The sequence below is a fragment of the Takifugu rubripes genome, chromosome 9, assembly GCF_901000725.2.
Source record: "Takifugu rubripes chromosome 9, fTakRub1.2, whole genome shotgun sequence".
Lineage (NCBI taxonomy): Eukaryota > Metazoa > Chordata > Actinopteri > Tetraodontiformes > Tetraodontidae > Takifugu > Takifugu rubripes.
The window spans coordinates 3,016,910-3,036,039 of NC_042293.1; the positions used below are offsets into that span (position 1 = coordinate 3,016,910).

The 19,130-nt window shown below is 44.7% G+C and overlaps 4 protein-coding genes across 10 annotated transcripts in view; 3 read left to right on the forward strand and 1 right to left on the reverse strand.

Moving 5' to 3' along the window:
- The first annotated feature begins 838 nt into the window (after window positions 1-838).
- On the forward strand, window positions 839-3,859 carry LOC101062317 (protein tyrosine phosphatase domain-containing protein 1). The gene is made up of 12 exons (XM_029842049.1): window positions 839-1,017; window positions 1,087-1,167; window positions 1,253-1,371; window positions 1,474-1,611; window positions 1,688-1,959; window positions 2,037-2,333; window positions 2,421-2,669; window positions 2,741-2,857; window positions 2,926-3,027; window positions 3,370-3,438; window positions 3,527-3,637; window positions 3,714-3,859. The coding sequence occupies exons 1-12, from the start codon at window positions 839-841 to the stop codon at window positions 3,834-3,836; spliced, it is 1,857 nt and encodes a 618-aa protein (XP_029697909.1). The 3' UTR covers window positions 3,837-3,859.
- A 362-nt stretch (window positions 3,860-4,221) lies between these two features.
- cimap1b (ciliary microtubule associated protein 1B) lies at window positions 4,222-6,274 on the forward strand. The gene is made up of 7 exons (XM_003967137.2): window positions 4,222-4,288; window positions 4,705-4,820; window positions 4,990-5,193; window positions 5,326-5,427; window positions 5,519-5,631; window positions 5,707-5,856; window positions 5,941-6,274. Exons 2-7 carry the CDS (start codon window positions 4,709-4,711, stop codon window positions 6,094-6,096), a joined length of 837 nt encoding a protein of 278 aa, XP_003967186.1. The 5' UTR covers window positions 4,222-4,288; window positions 4,705-4,708; the 3' UTR covers window positions 6,097-6,274.
- Window positions 6,275-6,364: 90 nt separating this feature from the next.
- rabl2 (RAB, member of RAS oncogene family-like 2) lies at window positions 6,365-9,017 on the forward strand. The gene is made up of 8 exons (XM_003967136.3): window positions 6,365-6,918; window positions 6,999-7,028; window positions 7,188-7,267; window positions 7,377-7,456; window positions 7,876-7,987; window positions 8,088-8,185; window positions 8,280-8,363; window positions 8,448-9,017. The coding sequence occupies exons 1-8, from the start codon at window positions 6,812-6,814 to the stop codon at window positions 8,526-8,528; spliced, it is 672 nt and encodes a 223-aa protein (XP_003967185.1). The 5' UTR covers window positions 6,365-6,811; the 3' UTR covers window positions 8,529-9,017.
- A 157-nt stretch (window positions 9,018-9,174) lies between these two features.
- Window positions 9,175-19,130, reverse strand: part of shank3a (SH3 and multiple ankyrin repeat domains 3a) — a 111,924-nt gene continuing 101,968 nt past the window's right edge. For all 7 annotated transcript variants that reach the window (XM_029841471.1, XM_029841470.1, XM_029841468.1 and 4 more), the window contains 2 exons: window positions 17,004-19,108; window positions 9,175-13,457 (listed from right to left, as the gene is read on the reverse strand). In XM_029841471.1, the coding sequence (XP_029697331.1) occupies window positions 12,887-13,457; window positions 17,004-19,108 (2,676 nt within the window). In that variant the 3' untranslated portion in view covers window positions 9,175-12,886. The remainder of the gene's footprint in view (window positions 13,458-17,003; window positions 19,109-19,130) is intronic.

Genomic DNA, 19,130 nt, shown 5'->3' on the forward strand with positions numbered 1-19,130 from the left:
AATGTCTGAAGACATTTTTGACTACATTGATGATGTGTTCTCTTTTTCACTGTTTTTCAACCAGAAAATTAAACTATATTTATATATGTGCGTGTTTCACTTGAGTGAAGCAATGCTGAATGTTCACTTTAGTCAATCCATAATTTAAGGTGAAGGAAACGATTTATTTCTAACTGTTCTCTTTCTGGACTACAGGGGGCGCTGTGACGGTATTATGGCTACGTTCATAAAAAAAAAGTGGGCTGATTTACAATAAAGAAATAAATGTTCTTTGACATGCTCCTAAAATGATATTTTATCACCTGTAGAGATGAACATGCTTGTTAAATAAATGACTGATTTGGTGGCAACAAGGGCCTTTGTGTATCCAATATTCATTGGTGGTGTATAAGTATAATTGGCTTGTAAATGTCTGATGTCATGTGTATATGGCTAATCGGGCTTAGTGAAGCTGTGTCAGCTCAGTGTGTGTGTGTGTGAGCTGCTGGGTCGCTCCGCTGTGTGTGTGTGGTCATTGTTCATCAGTTTCTTGGACTTGTCAGAGACATTAAATGGGATTTGTAGCGTCCGTGTCGAACAGAAAGCAGGTAAATCTGAAATCTTCACAGTTGATTGATTACAGGACAATAAAGGTTTGTTTTGTATAGAGGTTGCTGCTTAAAATATAATTTCTTTACAAATATTGCTAAAATAAAACAGAATAATGGAACTTTTATTGGTGGTAGGTGTGTAAATAGAATATTGGAGTTATTGAGAAGTTGATTTAGTATAAATTCAGATAATGTTGGTGAGGTAAATGCACTTGGTTGCGTGTCATTGGTGCAGGATGATGCCAACGATGACCTCGCACATACCGGTACCCCGGCCCTCCTACACCCAGGCCAGAGAGAACCTGGTGAAGGCCATCCCACCCAGGATCCTCTGCCTGCTGGCCTGCGGAGGTAAAGACTGCCGCTATGAAGGACCCGAGTGCTGGAAGGCAAACCAGCAGGTGATCAGAGGCCTCTTCTCCTCCTGGTGAGACGCCGTCTCTGTAAACACCACTTCCCTGCACCAACGCGCCGCTCACACCCTTCTTCCGCCCAGGGTCACGGATGACATCGTTGCCATGGCGCGGCCGTCGAATCACCTCATCGAGAAGTACCGCATCGTCGAACAGTTTCAGAGGTTATCCGTGTTCATCGCTGCTGCGGCGTTCAGGCGTCTCGTGTCCGACTGTAGCCACGGTTGGTATTTCATCGTTTGTTTGCAGGCTGAACATCAGATCAGTCATCAACATGCAGCTTCCAGGGGAACACGCTCACTGTGGACCCAGCCTGGACCCAGAAAGTGGTTTCACCTACTCCCCGCACATCTTCATGGACAATGACAGTGAGATCTGCTTCTTTACCCTGCTTTTACGTGTATACCCGGATATGGGAATATTGGGATCATAACAAATATTCGTGGATGTGCGTATTTGTGTATTTTCAGTATATTTTTACAACTTCGGGATGCCAGATTATGGAGTGTCGTCCCTCGTTGGCATCATTGACGGGGTGAAAGTTTTGGCCTTTGCAGTGACAGAAGGGAGGGTGGCCGTCCACTGCCATGCTGGTCTGGGCAGGACAGGTACTGTGGCCTCTCTGCTAGTGGTGCACAAATGCTCTCCTGTGATTTCAGCATGTGTGTGGTGTTTCCTTGTCAGGCGTCCTGATCGCCTGTTACCTGGTCTACACTCTCCGCCTCAGCCCCAGCGAGGCCGTCCACTACGTACGGATCAAACGGCCTCGCTCCATCCAGACCCGGGCGCAGATCAACCAGGTGTTCGGCTTTGCTCGCCTGCTCGGCACGCAGCTGGTCCAGTACCCGGACCTGAGCCTGCGGCATGGAGCCCCATTTACCCTGCAGCACTACCTGAATCGACAGGCGCTGCTGCTGCATGGCCGGGAGGGACGCGCGCTCAGATACACGCCAAAGGTCAGGACGCGACACTATCGTGTTGTTTCCACGCACACAGCTGGCAGGGCTGCTGAACGCTCTCTCCTGACTCCCAGGTGGTGTACCTCCTTTGTGTGCGGATCTCCTGCCTGGCCCTGGGGCTTCCTTCTCCTCCAGAGGTCCATGCAGAGCTGGAGAAGAGGTCAGCTCTGAAGGCTCTGAACAGGACGGTGAGGGAGACCCTGGTGGCCAAACATTACTTGCCCCTGCTAAATGAAAGCAACAAGAGCTCCTGGGTGGGCTCAGTGACCTCCTGGGATGACCCCCTGGGGTGTCTGGAGAGGAGGAGAGAGCTGTTGGCCGACAAGCGCAGCTTCAGTGACTCTGACCTCAGCAAGCTCAAAATCCGGGAGGTCTGATTTTCACATTATCACTTTGAGCGTGTAAACCCAAAACCAGACCAGACTGAGACCGTCTTCCCCTCTCATTCTCCATTGAAGGACACTGGGTGGAGTCCATATAGCAGCCCGACAATGGGGAGACACTGGTGCGTGCAGGATCTGATGAGAGCTGACCTGAAACCAGTTAACTCGGTCCGCGCTGCACATTCACCAAACAACCAGACAACAAAAAAGCATCCTCATTCCATCAACTTCCAGATGTTGAGCATGAGAACAGGCAGCAGATTGACCAAGAGGTCCAAGTGGGCCCTTACAAAGCCACTTCACAAACACAGCTCCAGCATTGAGGTACTTCTGAGCCTGGCTGCCATGACAACCCACCGGTGACTGTGTTACAGTGCGATCTGTGTCATATACAGCTGTGCAGGACTCAGCGTCATCCAAACTCCACCTCAGTGGCCCGCCTGGTGGCAAAGGCGATGGCGGACCAGGGTCCTCCGGGAGAGACTGTCCTGCAGAGATCGGCTCTTCTGCAGGTGACTGGTGCACGGATGGTTTATATCTCCCAATCTGGAGCGCCTTTGACTCTCTGGTTATTCTACAGGAGGAGCTGAACGGTAGCGACTGCGGGTGGGCTCTGCTGGTCACCGAGTCGGACCCCCAAGTACTCTGCTGCCTCCTGTGGACTTGGCTCGACAGGTTAAAGGTCGCTTGCATTTAACACGAACTGGAACATTTTTATAGTTTTATATGAGAACTGGAACATTTTTATAGTTTTATATTTATATTCATATTCTATTTAATTTATTCTATTTTATTTCTTATTTTCTTATATTTTATTATCTTTAATAGGTTTGATGGGGTGAAATGGTGGTGGGAAATTTTGTAGATGCTGTGGATCTTTGGAGATGCTAATTTCCCTGGTGGACACCCCCTAAAGGGATCAATAAAGTTCTCTTGAATCTTGAATCTTGAATCTTGAACACGACTTTATTATTACGGTATTTACATTGCCTGAGGCTTACGTCTGTATTTTAACTACATCCAGGATCCCGTTTTAAATCCAGATGACGTTGAGAGGCTGAACAGCAAAAAGCCATTGAGCGTTTTAAAGAAGGTAACCACGCTCACGATGCCAGTCATGCTTTACATTCTGAATCACATAGTGAAGGATTTGAAATGCCATCAATGCGACGCCATTACAGGCGCAGAGACACACCATCTATTGTCTCCTGAGCTGTGTGAACACAGTGACCAGCGTGTGTCCACACAGAGAGGAGGCCGTGCTGCTGCGGCTGCTGCGGACCCTCACCAGGGTGAGACGGGAGTATATATTCATGGGCGAGAGCAGGTGTTTGTCTGAATAACTATCGTTTCCTGTCGAAAACGCAGCGTCCTCAAGAGGAAGTGGCGACGCTCGCGCATCTGATGAAGGTCCTGAAGGCTGGTTTGAGAGAAAGCTTCCACAGCTACAGTAACCTCAGCTGGGCCTGCAGCACCAATGCTACGCTTTGAAAAAGCAAACCCACAGTCAGCCTGAGAAATAAAGCTTTCTTTTCTTTCTAAATCAAATAATATGTAAAATTAGGGGGAAAAGATAATTGAGATTTGATTTAGCTGCCTGGGATTCTGTTGCTTTCTTGCTTGTGTTTCATTCACTTGTGTAAAATATGCCAATTAATTAAAAACTTTTTATTCTCACACTGCTGTAGGGTTATCAGATGTATTACATTTAGTGTTTTTTTAAAACATTAAATGCATGTTTTCTCTTCAATTGCTCACTCTGCCATATTTAATAAATCACTGATTCCTTCGGTGCTACATGCATTCATGTATTATTCTTTCCTACTCACACGTGGTTTCATGGCTAATCTCCATGGTAACATTGCCATAGTAAAGGTGACAATCACTAAACACTCTTAGGGCTTAACACATGCCGAGGAAAGCTCAGACAGGATCTTTATAAGGTAGGTACTTTTTAAATTAAGCTTTAATCATTCAATGGATGGATAAAAAATAGTTCTTATGACTATAAGTGGCATTTGCCAAAGGGACCACAGTGGTGTTTTGTTGATTCATAACTAATAAAGTCAGAGATATTCCTGTTGTAATGCCAAAAATATAATATAATTTACAAGCCCGATGCTTTTAAAAAACTCAAACATGATTGATGCATTTTTTAATAAATACATATATATATATATATACACACACACATATATACATACACACACACACACACACACACACACACACACATATATATACAGTATATACTGTATATATATATATATAACTGAAAGCGTTTATATAACTGTGATCTGTGTAGACTAAAAGGGATGTCCCACATAGCTCTTTCTTCCCTTTTCTCTTGCTCTGTCAGGATAATGAAAAGCATTGAAAACTGGGTTGGAACCTGGAGGCCTCACAGGCCAAGAGGACCTATAGCTGCCCTCTACAGCAGCCCAGGACCCAAATATGCCCTACCAGGACTGACAGGTACCCCAAAAATAGTTACATAGCCTTTTTCTGACCAACTTCATAATTATATCTTCTTCTCCTCATTCTATTCTTCTTCTTCTCCACGTCTCACTTATTATAATTTTATTTATCAGCAGCAGTGTTGGTCATTTTCAAAATGATGTTTGTCTTTAATTATTCAATGAAGGATCTTCTGAACATGATCCAACTAAATACAAGGCACCAATGTTCAGCATGGGGATGCGTCATAAACTGGCCAATCCCAGCTGCTCCCCTGGACCAAAATACTCGATGCACCCCAAGATCACCAGAAAGGGTCATGATGGGACTCCTGCTTTTTCAATCTACAAGAGACGAAAGGATCCTAGATTGGTCCAGACTCCTGGACCCGGTCAGAAAAACTCACACTCATTAGTTCTACAACAATTAAACAACCGCACATGGAATTGTGTATTCTGATACTAGAATGTTTCATCATGTGCAGATCTTTTGTACCTCACTGATCCTTGCTTCGGTGTTGCAGGTGCATACTCTCCAGAGCGCGCGGACAGGTTAAATTTCCACTCAGCTCCAGCTTGTTCTTTGTCAGGGAGGCACAAAGAAATCAACAGCAAGCAAACTCCAAGTAACTTTTGGTGTTGTTTTCCTAAATTGAAGATACAAATGGCAAAGTTCAATGGCACAAGAAAGCTACTTTATCTGTTTTTCATGTCCAGGTCCAGCCTCATACACCCTGCCCCCTGTACTTGGACCCAATACTGTTGTCACACCTGCAGCTCTTGCCTACTCAATCTCTGGCCGCAATAAAAGTGACAGTGATCTGACCAAAGTGTGTTCAATTTTAAAATATGCCACTATGAAAATAATTTCACTCTGTTAGTAATATTTGTTGTTATTGTGGTAGATTCCCCTCAAGAGTCCTGGACTTGTCTACAAAGTTGTGGACCCCTCAATTTACAGACCCAAAGCTCCCCAGTACAGCATGACAGGCCGCAACTTCCCACCCGATGACAGCACGAAGAAGCCAGGACCTGGTGCACACTATCCTGAAAAGGTCCTAATCATGCATGAGTTATGCAAATAGGCAAAATTTATACATGTTGTTAATTTCTGGAATATATTCTGTCTATATTCCCAGGTGACCCTTTCAAAACCCAAAGCTCCAAGCTTCACTTTTGGAATACGTCATTCACAATACATCTCATCCCTTGTTGTGGATGAATTTAACAAACGATCTCTTACAAATGAACGAGACAAGGCTGCTACAGCCTTAGAACCAAAAGCTGCTTGGTGATGGGGAAAATATTGACTATATCTTATATATAAAACCATAAATCATTGTCACAATTTTGGTTAGCCTGTGAAATGCTATTTCTATAATACTATTAATCAAATACAACGAGGGCTTGTAATCAATTGATTTTTTCATTTCAATTTCCAATCAGACTTCAACCTAAATCAAAATAAACTAGTAAAAGACGCAGCTGGTTGTTTGGAAAGAAAATATTTTTTGACAGGCAGCTCTAAGGACAACAGAAACCGAGAAGTGGTCCTTTGAGCGTCTCCGTTGCATAGGAACGAAACCTGCTGTGGTTGCCACCATTGATCACCACGACAAACGTACAATTGTAGGTAGCTTTTCCCTACACGAATGTAGTACATTAGCTTCGATATAGATCTACATAAGTTATATATTTGACCTGTATAAATAACTTCGGGTGATAGACGCCACCGACGATAAATCGGTAAGCAGAGTTTGCTAATTGACTTAAGTCGTTGGTTAGGCTGCCCAGCTAGCATGCTGGATAAACAGAGGGAATTTTGTTACAGAATATTACCTAATTGGTGGTGATATTGCTGCATTATTTGGCCAATTTACGATTAGTTTATGCGACGACTGACCAACAAAATGGAATAAAATAAGTCTTTGACATTGACTGATTGAGAGCTTGGAGAGTTCAATATTCTCTGCTAGGTTAGTGTTATCTAATAGTAAATAACAGTGAGAAATGGCCTGCGATGTGAGCAGCGCCCCCGAACTGGATCAGAATGACTACGATGCAGATGAGCAAGTAAAGATCATCTGCCTTGGAGACAGCGCGGTGGGGAAATCAAAGTAAGTCGACTCAAGAAGTGCTTATTATGGTGAATTTCCTCAAGTCATAAGCTGCTGTTGTGTGAATCTGTGTCTCACAGGCTGATGGAGAGGTTTCTCATGGACAAATAGTATCCTTTTTTAATTACAGAAATGGAAAATATCTCTGATCAGTCCTTTCTAGGCATTGTCCCAACAGGATAATTGCAGCCACAACCATCAAGATCAAGCTAAAGTGGGTTTGAAGGAGCTCTGAGTCAAGTTTACGATCCCTTAACCCATTTTTGTAGTCGTCCCCACCAGCTGTCCACCTACGCGTTGACCCTTTACAAACACACGGCCACAGTCGGAAACAAGACCGTGGCAGTCGGTATGTATTGCACAGTATTTTTGCACCCACTGTAACCCCAAAATCGAACGTTGTTTTCACAGAAAATGCTTATCAGCAGTTTTTATGATAGCTATATTTGATTTGCCAGATTTCTGGGACACCGCTGGTCAGGAGCGATTTCAGAGCATGCATCCTTCGTACTACCACAAAGCCCATGCATGCATTATGGTAAGTGAGGGTGACATTCACGGGTGTGCAGAAAGGTGAGGAATAGAGTTTCAGTCACAATCATGTAAATGTTTCTGCAGTTTTGTATTCGAACATTCTATATTTATAACTGGGAGAAGATGGCGAGGCATGCAGAGTTGGCAGCTGCTTATTGAGAAGGACTTGCACCTGAACAGAACTTGCTTTTATTTTGCGTGAGATTTGACAGATAAGCAGTTATGTTGTGCGAGATATCATACGATTATCGCTTAAACAGCCACGTTTACACATGTTTTTTAGGAGCTCAAGTCAACGATTACCCCATACAGTGTCCAATGTGGTCTTTTTTTCATAATACTGTGCTGGATGACCCAGAAGTAGGTTGATTCCAAATCTGTATTGCTGTATTTGGTTCTTTAGTATTTTTTCCTTTCCATTAGGTGTTTGATGTTCAGAGGAAGATCACATATAAGAACCTGGCCAACTGGTACAAGGAGCTGAGAGAGTACAGACCCGAGATCCCCTGTTGTGTGGTTGCCAACAAAATTGATGGTGCCTCTGAGACACTGAACACTTACACAAAGAGTGGCTATTCAGTCTTTATGATGCTTGTAAATCAATTTTAGCTTTAATATGTTTTTAATTTCTGCAGTTGATTTGAAGGTGACACAGAGAAGCTTTAACTTTGGAAAAAAGCAGGCACTCCCGTTTTACTTTGTGTCAGCCGCTGATGGCACCAATGTTGTCAAGGTCTGCAGTTTGTTCTTGATCCTTGATCTTTAATTTGTTCTTGAAATTTTCATTACCAACTAAAGCAGCTCCCTGACCCCACTTGTCCCTGCAGATGTTCAGAGAGATGATCGCGAGAGCTGTGGACTACAAGCAAAATCCCAGCGACTTCATGGATGAAGTGTTGCAAGAATTAGAGGTAGAACCTTAAATGATGACTACATCAGGCGGGAAGCATAGTGCTTCAGCTGATGTCAGTAATTCTGGCACTCTTTAATTACAGAATTTTGACCTGGAGAAGAAAGAAGAGAACTCAGAAACTGATGAGGACGGACTGAAAGCAGAGAGTCCCGAGTTGGGCTGACGGACACTCTGTGATTCTGCAAACCAGTCAGCTCTTCGTGGAGAATCTGGCCTTCTCTGGGATTCAAGTGAAGAGTAAATGCTTCTTTTAGTCCAAATGTCAGGAAAAAAAACTCCCTGGGAGGCTCAGTGTACTTTTGCCTAATTGTGTTGATCGGCTTTGTAAATGTACGTTGAATATGGCAGGCGTGGTTTTTATTGAGATTGTCCGTCATCACAGGCGTAGAACCTTGAACCAGTGGAGTTCTCATGTTGTTTCTCATGTTCATTATTGTACTGCAACAATGAGACATATGTAGTATTTCCTTAGTTTGTAAAACTGTGAAGCTATAAACTTACAAAGAGACCATGTGTGTATACATACACACACATGTATACACACACATTGTGCCCAATGTGGCACAGCAGTGTGCTGACCGCTGTTACATTTATTTTATCATGTACAGATCATGTTCCCTCTGTCTGGTAAATAAAAATGCAATACATTATATTACCAAATTCTGTATCATTCTTTATGTTGCAGCTCGCTGTAACTTGGAACCTATAGTCTGATTCAGGGTGTCATAATTTATACAGTGAATATAATACACTTGCTAAAAGGGAAATGGGCACGTGGTGGTGCTAAACTAGCAGGAAGCAGACGCCGGTCATGTTTTAATAATAAATTTATTACATAATATAACAAACATATATCTCTGTGGTGGAGATATCTTGTGCAACATCTCAGATCTTGCCTCGACCTTCCCCGTCACGTTAGCTTTGACTGCATGAGGAAAAGAATAATACTGCGTTGCTCCTGGTTAGCTCATATTTCAGTACTGGCTTAATGGCTGGTGGAGGAGGAGGGGGGCGGGGGATTATGATGCTCGAAACATGTTACGGGTGCTGAGAAGGGCCAGTTCAGTTGTGTGACAAGGCTGAGGTGTTGCAGGGATACTTCCACCATTCTAAACTTCACAGTGCAAACAAGGAGAAACCCAACAATGAAAAAAAAAAAAGATGATAAGATCACTGGATCCAGACACCAGTAGGATTTAAAAAAGAAAATAAAAGGTTACACCGCTCCCTCTACGCTATGTAGATTGTGCTTTGTTGATTAGAAAGTAAGACAACGGTAACCTCTCACTGTACTTATCTGACCTCATGATGTGTAAGTCTGCTTGCTCTGTAGCATCCATTTGCATCTGTGTTTTATAGTAAACTTACACCACCACCTGGACCAAGTACTGACTGAAGTATTGTCTCTTCTAAGCAGGCCAGCCTGTGTGATTATACACATATTTTACTTATAGTTTGTAGTTATAAGGGAAAATAATAAGAATGACTAGAGTTTCTGTAATAAATACAGATACAGGAGCTAACAAATGTCTGTAGTTCTCAAGATTTCCAGGAGATGGCACCATATTATTGAGTCTAACAGCTCAAGAGTAAGATATTCCTAAAGCAAAGACAAATATACAGTTAAGCTATTTTTGGCACATTTTTTCCCCCTTCCTTTATGTTTATTCCATCACCTTATTCGCATATCAAAAAAACCCAAAAAATGAAGGTCTGAAATAGGAAAAAGGAGTGGAGGGCAAAGAGCATAAATTTGATCTGGGAATGGGTTTACAACGAGGTGAAAAAGCGTAAGCTGCATCCAAACAGGTGAATTTAGTAGTCTCGCTATAAAAACACAAAAAGTGACATGTTTGACCTTGTAGTAATCTCTTTCCTCTGTTACTCTTGGGCAAAACAGTCCAGGATGTCATTTAATAGAAAGTAAGAATGCAGAACAATGATCTGGAATTAAGAAGTGTGTGCACTATTGTGTGTGTGTGTGTGTGTGTGTGTGTGTAGGAGTGTGTGTGTTGTGTGAGACACAGCCACTGCCGGCAATCTGATGGAAAAACAGTAAGGCTATAGAGTGGACTGACTCTAAAAATGTACTCCCACAATGGTCAAACACGCACTCTTTTACACGCATTCTCACCGTCTCTCTAGAACAAACGCACAGTAATGCAAAAAACATCCACATACGCACACACGCGCACACGCGGCAAAGAGGAGCCACGCACAGAGTTTCAGGGAATCCAGATGCACGCATGCGCTTGGACGTCGGGTGGCTTTTATGATAGCACCGTGTCACCTTGTTTTGTGCAAATCATCCCCTAGTTCAGAGTTCAAAAGTTCAAGAGTTCATAGAAAGAATAAAATCTGCTCACCTTTTCTCCAGGTGTTAACTATGCATATAAGCCAAACATTCATATATAGATCTATATACTTTTTTTTGTTTTCAAAAAATTTATATGAAATCTATCATATATACATTGCTTGTGATTTTTTTCCCCCTTTAAAAAAAGCAAGTATTTGCTCAATTCTTTTACAGGTGTTAGTATGATTTGAACGGGCAGGACGTTGGACCCCCCCACCCCTGGTGAACGTGAAATTCAGATGAGTGTACGATTTAAGTGTCATGTTCCACGCGCTACAAAATCGAACCACAGTGTCCGAGAAGTAAGTTACAAGAAGTAAGAATCCTAAACACACAAAAAAATTCTACATGTTGACAGAGGAGTGAGAAGAAGAAGAAAAAGAGGTCACAGTGAGGCAGTGAGTGCTATTCGTACAACCAAAACGTTCTGTTCACCAGTGTTAGTGACAAATAAGGGTGTGTGAGTAGGGGGGAGGGGGGGTGTCCATGCAACTTTTGGCCAAGTGTGTATTTTTGGGCTTATTATCTCGATGCTGCTCGCGTGTATTTATAGAGAATGGTGGTTGATTTGATGTTTGGGGTTTTTTTTGAGGGGGGGAAGGGTGTTGCATGAATAAAACTCACTGTTTCTCACTGCTAACAGAAACTACTCACTAATACAACTGTCGATTCGTTCAAATTATTGAGAAAACCTTGTCTTTTTTCTTGGGTCTTGTATTAAGAGGTCTGGCTGCTACTGTTCAAGAATATATATTAGGCTCTAATTCAACTGGGGTGAAAGGAGAAGCGGTGGCGTTACAGCAGTGCCAAAAATCAGTGTTTTTCCATCCCCGCTGTCTGACTTGAGAAGGGCACATTCTTCGTGTTTTGATGATTTAAGCCCTTGCAACAGGTTTTTGTTAGTAATCTGCACCGTCATCGGCCACAGGGATGGAAATTGCATCAACTCACTAGCATTTTTCAGACTCTGAGTCCTCACAGGTTTGGTATTTAAACGTATAGCTTTTTGAAACAAAGCTCTGTTTCATGCTAGTGCCCCGAACTTCCATCCCTGAGTGACAAACGCGCTGGAGGGGCTCTCAGCGCGCGGCCTTTCACACTGTCGGTGTGGATACAGAGGAGTCAGAAGCACATCAGATCGGTGGGATCAACGGCCAGGATGGGTGTCCACTGGTGTGTCAGCCTCACATTATGGGATGCCCTTTGCTATGAAGGAAGACCGTAGAAAAATAAAAACAAACGACAAACTCTCCGTCCAAAGACATGATGCAAACTCGTCATGCTACAGTCTAGAAAGGGTGACCATAAGGAAAGTTGTATACCTAGAAATTTCATTTCCATATCTATAGAATTTTTTTTCAAATATATATGTATATATATATCATATATATAATTGGTAGAAACAAGTAAACTATTAGTGGAATAAATTCAAATATTTCTTTCTGCTATCTATTCTAAAAACCCCAAAAAAACACACAGATTTATTATATTTCCTCTTTGCAACATTGTGTTTTCTTTTGAAAGCTATAATAAGATACATATATTTCATATTATATAGTACCTCTATATATAATATTCCCTTTGGAAAACCAAAAAATTGATTATGAAAAAAGCCACGAGTGTTGGTTAAACATTCTCCAAATATAATAGATAGCACAGTCTGAGTACCAAGGCGGAGCGGTTTTTCTCCTGTGGTTTACTTGGCGGAGCTCCATCGTCTGAGCTCCAAGGTCCTCAGTTTAAAAACGCCGGCGGGATGGTGAGGACACACCTCTCCGGGGGTTGTGTCAGCACTGCGTCCACCATCCCGGGTTCGTCACTATTGATCTCTGTATAAATATTTTTGAAAGGCAACTGAGCTCTCTGTTTGGAAAGGAAACCTAAAAAAAAAAAAAATCCTTCCTCCTCTTTGACTCAAACTCCAAAAGGCTAATGAAGGCCTGATCGATGGAGGGATAGAGGTAGAGAGGAGAGAAAGGCATGATGGGGGGAGGGGGTGAAGGAGAAATGTGTTGACCCCCTCTCTTCAGGTGCACGATCTTGTGCAACGTGTGACAACATGATTGATGCAGAATGTGGAGGAAAAAAAGAGCGAAAGAAGAATGGTGCCGCCCTCCTTTAACATCTTCGAACCTGCCTGCTCACCGTCTTCCTGGAGGTGGGGGTCAGCTCTCCAGCAGCTGTTTGAGCGCCCGCTCTATGTTCATGCGGTGTCCCACCCGTGTCACCCCCAGCTCCGCGAAGTCGTCCTTGGTGAGAGCCGGTAGGTGGGAGCCTTCGATCTCGTGTTCCTGAAAGCCCGCTCGGTGCTCCCCCAGGTTGATGCTCTCCAGCCAGTCTCCCACGTCGTACTTGTTCCAAAGGTGGAGGGGCTTCTGGTGAAAGGGTCGAAGGGTCAAGAGCGGGGAGCCCAGCCTGGGAGAATGGGAGGGCGAGGGGGACGGGGAGCGAGAGCGGGAACGAGCGCTGGAGCTCCTCATCACGAAGCGGACCTCTTTGGGCTCCTGGGGCAGGCTGAGGCTGGAGGATTTAAGGATGGTCTGCGGGGGCGTGGTCGGTGAGGTCGGCAGGCCGAAGCTTGTAAAGCGTCCGAGGGGGTCACCCCTGTCGGGCGAACCCGAACCCGGGCTTTGGGTGCGTCGGGTGACGGGGTAACGGCTGCCGGGGCGGATGGTGAAAGTGGTGCCGTAGCTTCTTTGAGAAATGGTGTGAAGCTCCCCTAGGCTGCTGAAAAGTCTGATGGAGGGAGAGAAGAGGTGGAAAGAAGAACGTGAAACGTTTTTCATCATAAACAGGAAACCGGTGTGAGGCTGCTGCTAATGTTCAGGTTAGCAAACGCTAAAGATTAAAGCCTGGCAGGTAAACGCAAACTGTTAATCACCGTTTGTTAAGTAGGCAAAGATCTTTTACACAAAGCATGACTAAAGACAGAATTACTGAATGAGTGAAATCTCTGGGAAAACTGGATTCATATTTTAATATGCGATTAAGACAGAACTGGCAGGTTCATACACAAAACTTCAGTACCTCTTAAAGAGGGCGGAGTTGCAGAATGTTTTCAGCTCTGATTAGCGTGTTTATGCATACATTTGCTTATGATTAAAAGGCAAAACTAACAAAATCTACAACAGAGCTCTAAATACTGGGATGAAGACCTCAAAAGTTCAGCTAGTGCCTCATTTAATAATCCACAACTTGTGGAATATTGGTAACAAACTGATCTTAACCAAACACAACCATTCCAGCTTCGGTAAAACTGAGGGTTTGTTTACATTCATGGTTTTAAAAAATACCTCAAATGGGCTTTTAAGAGCACTTAAGCATTAGTGTACATGTAATACATGTGCCAGCAGGTGGAGGAAAAAGGAGGAATAAATGAGACATTAGTAGGACATTTTTCTACTTTGGTGCATTAATGTAGAAGAATGTGACTTTGAAGATGGTCAATAGTGAGGAGCGTTTATTTGATTCATGCATTTAAGTATTCTGTTTGAAGATTTCCCTCCGCAACAGTCATTTAGCTATTCGGGGATTTGGATGGAGATGTAACGGGAAGAAAAAAGATCCGGCTGCAGGGAAGCCGCAAAGATGAGATGAGCTCCATGCACACTTACACAGTCGTCCCGCCCTCCTGGGCGCACAGTCACCTCTAGACCAATCAGATCAGAGCAGCAGGGCGGAGCATGCAAAGGTGAGCAGAGACAAAGCAATGGGAGAGAATGTTAGCATCACTCAATGAGGTGCAGCCCGCCAACCAGACTGAGACCACTGCCCCCTACTGTGCTGTCTTTGACGTGAGTGAGTGAGTGAGTGAGTGAGTGAGTGAGTGAGTGAGTGAGTGAGTGAGTGAGTGAGTGAGTGAGTGAGTGAGTGAGTGAGTGAGTGAGTGAGTGAGTGTAATTTGTCCCTGAAGGTCTGGGCAGTGGGCTGCACGAGAGAGAAATGAGCACTGACAACATATCAAACACTGCACAAAGACAAACAAATAAATAAAAGTAGAGAAAAAGGACCCACTTGCGTCCTTGGACTTTTATTCTATATATTAACCAGATGCTACGTGTCCACCATAGTTGTGCTCGATCACAGACTCGATTAACTTGATGATTTAGTACTTTTATTTGCAATTGTTTTCAAATTAGAGTGCAATTTAGGACGCCTAAGCACCAAGGCCTGATGTTTGGGACCATGGTCTTATGATGCATGCAGTAAAATAGCAGTGTGCTGCACATTCTAGAGACAGAAAACAATTAAAAACAACACACAAAGCCCACTAGACCACAATGCCATGGTACACCGTATGACGTGGACACATGATACAGAAGCACAGGGTGGTTCTTAACGGGTTTGAATGGGAGCGGAGTGGATGAAGAAGTATTGCAGATGTGTCAGCTAAAAGTGCTCAGACGCAATCTGTGAAATGCACCAAAACTTTGACTCATAATGGTGTGTGTGAGAGCATCGCTGCAGCTGAGGAGAAGTGATGGAGACGATGACTCTTTCCTAACGAAGCAGTGAGAGAAGTCAGGACGGAGTGCTGCTCTGCCTCTGACGACTTGATCTCGAGTGTGCGTCTCACTCGTCTTTTGTCTTTGGTAAGAATGAAGGAACAAAGTCCTACGTGATGTATGCCGTGATGTATGTCCAGAAGCAAAGTCAGAGGCCGCATCAGTGTTCTACAGAGAAAAATCCCCACATCACACCCTCACACCAGAAGAACCGTGGCCGGAATGTTGCCCTGTTCTGATCAGTTGTCCAGAAATCCCTTTAGTGTTCAATGCCGCCATGTGATTACAGCTTAGATCAAATGAAAGAAAAGAGTGAAGCTCTCTGGTCTTTTTCTCTGTTTTAAATGTCCTTTCACATCTAAGGTCAATTCACCCAGCAGCTTAATACAGTGATGATAACATATTTTCTTTTTCTTCCCACCTCGTTTACAAATTTAGAATTCACTGCTGGAATAATCAACAGCAAACTACCGGTACTTATTCAGCGGAAAGGTCTTCAGATGTGAATATACAGTAAATCACCTTCAAAATGGAGGAAAAAAATACATGCACAAACCCCAACAGATATGTAACGTCAAACCTAACATTTCCCAAAGAACTACCATCATACTGCCTTCTAATTCCAAGATAATGTGCTTGAATTGAGCACACCATTATAGCACACGTTCAAATACGGAAGGAAAATACATCCTTCGTTCTTTGCAGGGAGTGATGATACAATGGCGGCAGCGATAAGGACGAAATAACAGTTTCTGCTCTTATCGACTTTATATCAGCAATGGCTGCAAAGAGCTACTGGAACAAGGATGTATTGTGCATTATTTGAACAAGGACCTGGAGGAAAGCTCAAGGATAGCTGGAAAGATAGTCACAGCAGGGTCAGAGGTTCGGATCCAACACTGGGAGTGTGTGACAGACACAGAAACTGCAAGTGCATGCCTCCAAGCTGTTACCTTGTTTGCACCAACGGTTTACTCCTATCGTTCAAGTCTGACATCTGACTTCCTCTGTTACACTTTTGATCACCACTATTTACTAAATGCACTAAACAACACAGATTCCAGATCATTTTGGGGGAAAAAAGAACTGCACTCTTACAGGTTGTGCAAACGGGTGATACAAAACAAGGTAACAAATAGTATCGAAAAGGAAATCCATGGCACGAAATGTAGAAAAAGGTTTATTTAAAAAGGGATTTTTTTTTTAGATAGGATTGCAAGGGAAATCAAAGTAGACTGTATATAGTGTAGATATGTTAGTAAAAGAAAAAATTTAGTTTACCCTAGGGCTATAACCTTAAGGTTTACTCTCTTCGGTGTCCTCACATCTGCAGAAATATAAATATACTTCAATGTTGTTTCAAGAATGTTGCAGAAAAACTCCAATATATAATACACAAAACAGCAATGTGCCTCAGATGACCTGAAGCCCCAAAATGGTGAGCAACTGTGTCTTTAAAACTGACCATGATACTGTGATGACCTGGGAGAATGTTGCCTGAGAATCTAATGCATGCAGAATTACTGTAAACCTTCAGACAGACTAAAATGTTTTAGCGTATAAGAATATGTTGTAGTGAGAACAGATGGACTGTCCTTAAAGTGGAATGTAAAAGCATAAATCAAAGATGTAAATTCTTTTTAGTTTAAGGCCCATTGAGTGAGGGCTCTTCCTTGTCTGTTTACAGGTCAGTTGTAAGTAAAAGGTTTAAAATGAAGCGAAGTACCTGCTTTAAAAGTGATTTTTTGTACCGAATTTTTCGTTACTTTTCTCTTACCTTGCACCTGCCACAGGTGACTTTCTGCCAGGGTCAAGTGATGCTCCCAAAGGTTCCTCTCCCAATGACCTTGTGTCTTTATTTAGCTGCTGCAGTCTGGAACTAAGCTCCCCCATTACGGATGGTTTTGCTTCATCGTCAGTACCCAGGCCCAGTCCCAGCCCTCCAAGGTTTCCCAAACTCCCAATACCAAGCCCCACCCCTGGTCCCCGAGGCTCCACTGGATCTCCCCACAACTTGGACCTCCGCTGGAACAAGTAACGTGGCTTGGTGGGGGCTAGTCCAGTTACAGAGGCTGAGCCGCCGGAGGGTAGCCCGGCCCCCCCAGCAGCGGCGGCCAAGGCAGCGGCTTGCTGTTGCGACAGCAGCTCGCTGTCAGAGCTCTGCTTCAGCAGGGGGTCCCTGAAGGTGACGGAACCTTTACCTCCTATCTGGGACTTGAGGCGGGGCTTAGGAGGCACTGGTGGCTTGTCGAGCACAAAAGTCTGCCCGTCGGCATAAGAGGTGTGCGTGGTGTGTGTATCAGCAGGCTCGCCACATTCTGAGGACAATGTGGACATGCTGGAAACCGTGGAGACGGTGCTGGTGGTCTCGAGATGGTGGTCTCGCTCTCTCTCACTGGAACTGCGTGTGTCAGCCTCCTCCACACCTGAATCAGCGGCAGAGCCAGACTCGCCCACTGGTGGGGGCTCTAGTGGATCAGAGGGCTTCCCTGAGACAGCTGCTGCACTGGGTGGAGGTGGAGGTGGGGGAGGCTGAGGCTGTGGCTTCAGTTGTGTCGGAGTCACTGTTGGAGTTGTCGGTGTTGAGGGAGTTTGCGGTGTTGGTGTGGTAGGCGTTAAAGGAGAGGAGGCGGGTTTAGCTGGGGACACTGGTGGGCCCTGTGCCTGCGCTAACAGGCCGTTAGCAAATCCATCTGGTGGCGGAACAACTCCGATTTTCCGCAGTTCCTCTCTCGTTTCCTCGTCACTGGATGACAACATTGCAGGGGGCAGTGTCACTGTGTACTGATCCACGTCCTCCTCTGAACTTCCCTGAGCCAGACTCTTCTCTTGGGCTGGACCAGCAGGTTGTGGACTTGGCGTTGCCGCCTGGGGTTGGGAGACTGCCGGACTGGGGGATTTTGCACGTGGACTGGGGGATCTACTGGGCTCTATGACCTTTGAGGTGCGTGCCTGGTCAAGCTCTGAACCTAATCCCTCTGCTTGGCCATTACTGGTAGCATGAACCATGATTAGTCCGGCAGTCTTCTGCTGTGACGTATCTACAATACTGATCAACATACTCTTTTTATCATCTAGTCTCTTATCCTCTTTCCTCTCCTCTACTTTGGCCTCCATCTCCTGTCGGAACGATAAAGGTGACGGTGACGGGGTCCACTGTGGTTTGGTGGGTTGGGGAACTAAAACTGATCCAAAAGCTCCAACTCCATGCCCCATTGCCTTGGCGCTTTTAGGTGAGAAGGGTGGAGTTGTGGTAACCCCTTCCCCTTGTGGTGACTCTTTGGTCTGAAGGTCAATAAATATTCCACCCTGGCTTATTCTCTCTGGTTTAGTCCTTGGCTCTGGGCTGCTAGTGGGGGATTGGTTCTGAGAAGTCAGTGCTCTCTCCCTTGCGGCCAGCGCAAGAGCCAGTGGAGAACTGGGGTCCAGGGGTTTTCCAGTGAGTGGATGGATGAAGGTAGTACCACTGGGCGAGGGGCTTAGGGCCGAGGCAGGGGGAGGCAACTGTCCCAGCTCCCGGGTCAGCATGCGTTCATCGATGGAGTGAGACTGTGTTAGAGAGGGGATGTCAGAGCTGGTGGTAGATGCCCCCTCCATGGTCCCAACAGAAAGGAAGACAGTGGATTTCCTCCGTTCCTCTAGGCGACGTTCCCGATCTTTCACGGCTCCGGCGATTGCGGCAGCAAAGGGACCCTTACCCTGAAACATCATCTCTCCTTGGGCACGCAGGTGTTCGCGCTCAGCCATCAACTGCTGCTGGTAGTAGTCTACACGGCTGGTGTGTGTGTGCCCATGGGTGTGTGGGTGTCGTCCTGAGGGTGAGCTCTCTCGGGAATGGGCAGCAGCTAAGGCTAAACTAGCTTTTTCTTGTGCATCTTCCACCTGAAAGCAAAGCAAAAACAAT

Excerpts from the sequence above, each read along its gene's own strand:
- rabl2 (XM_003967136.3), top strand. The coding sequence starts at position 6,812 with ATGGCCTGCGATGTGAGCAGCGCCCCCGAACTGGATCAGAATGACTAC. Across the intron at positions 7,268-7,376 it reads AAACAAGACCGTGGCAGTCG|ATTTCTGGGACACCGCTGGT; the intron begins GTATGTATTGCA and ends TTGATTTGCCAG. Across the intron at positions 8,364-8,447 it reads AAGTGTTGCAAGAATTAGAG|AATTTTGACCTGGAGAAGAA; the intron begins GTAGAACCTTAA and ends CTTTAATTACAG.
- LOC101062317 (XM_029842049.1), top strand. The coding sequence starts at position 839 with ATGACCTCGCACATACCGGTACCCCGGCCCTCCTACACCCAGGCCAGA. Across the intron at positions 1,372-1,473 it reads CATCTTCATGGACAATGACA|TATATTTTTACAACTTCGGG; the intron begins GTGAGATCTGCT and ends GTGTATTTTCAG. Across the intron at positions 3,638-3,713 it reads TGCTGCGGACCCTCACCAGG|CGTCCTCAAGAGGAAGTGGC; the intron begins GTGAGACGGGAG and ends TCGAAAACGCAG.
- cimap1b (XM_003967137.2), top strand. The coding sequence starts at position 4,709 with ATGAAAAGCATTGAAAACTGGGTTGGAACCTGGAGGCCTCACAGGCCA. Across the intron at positions 5,428-5,518 it reads CAACAGCAAGCAAACTCCAA|GTCCAGCCTCATACACCCTG; the intron begins GTAACTTTTGGT and ends TTTCATGTCCAG. Across the intron at positions 5,857-5,940 it reads GTGCACACTATCCTGAAAAG|GTGACCCTTTCAAAACCCAA; the intron begins GTCCTAATCATG and ends CTATATTCCCAG.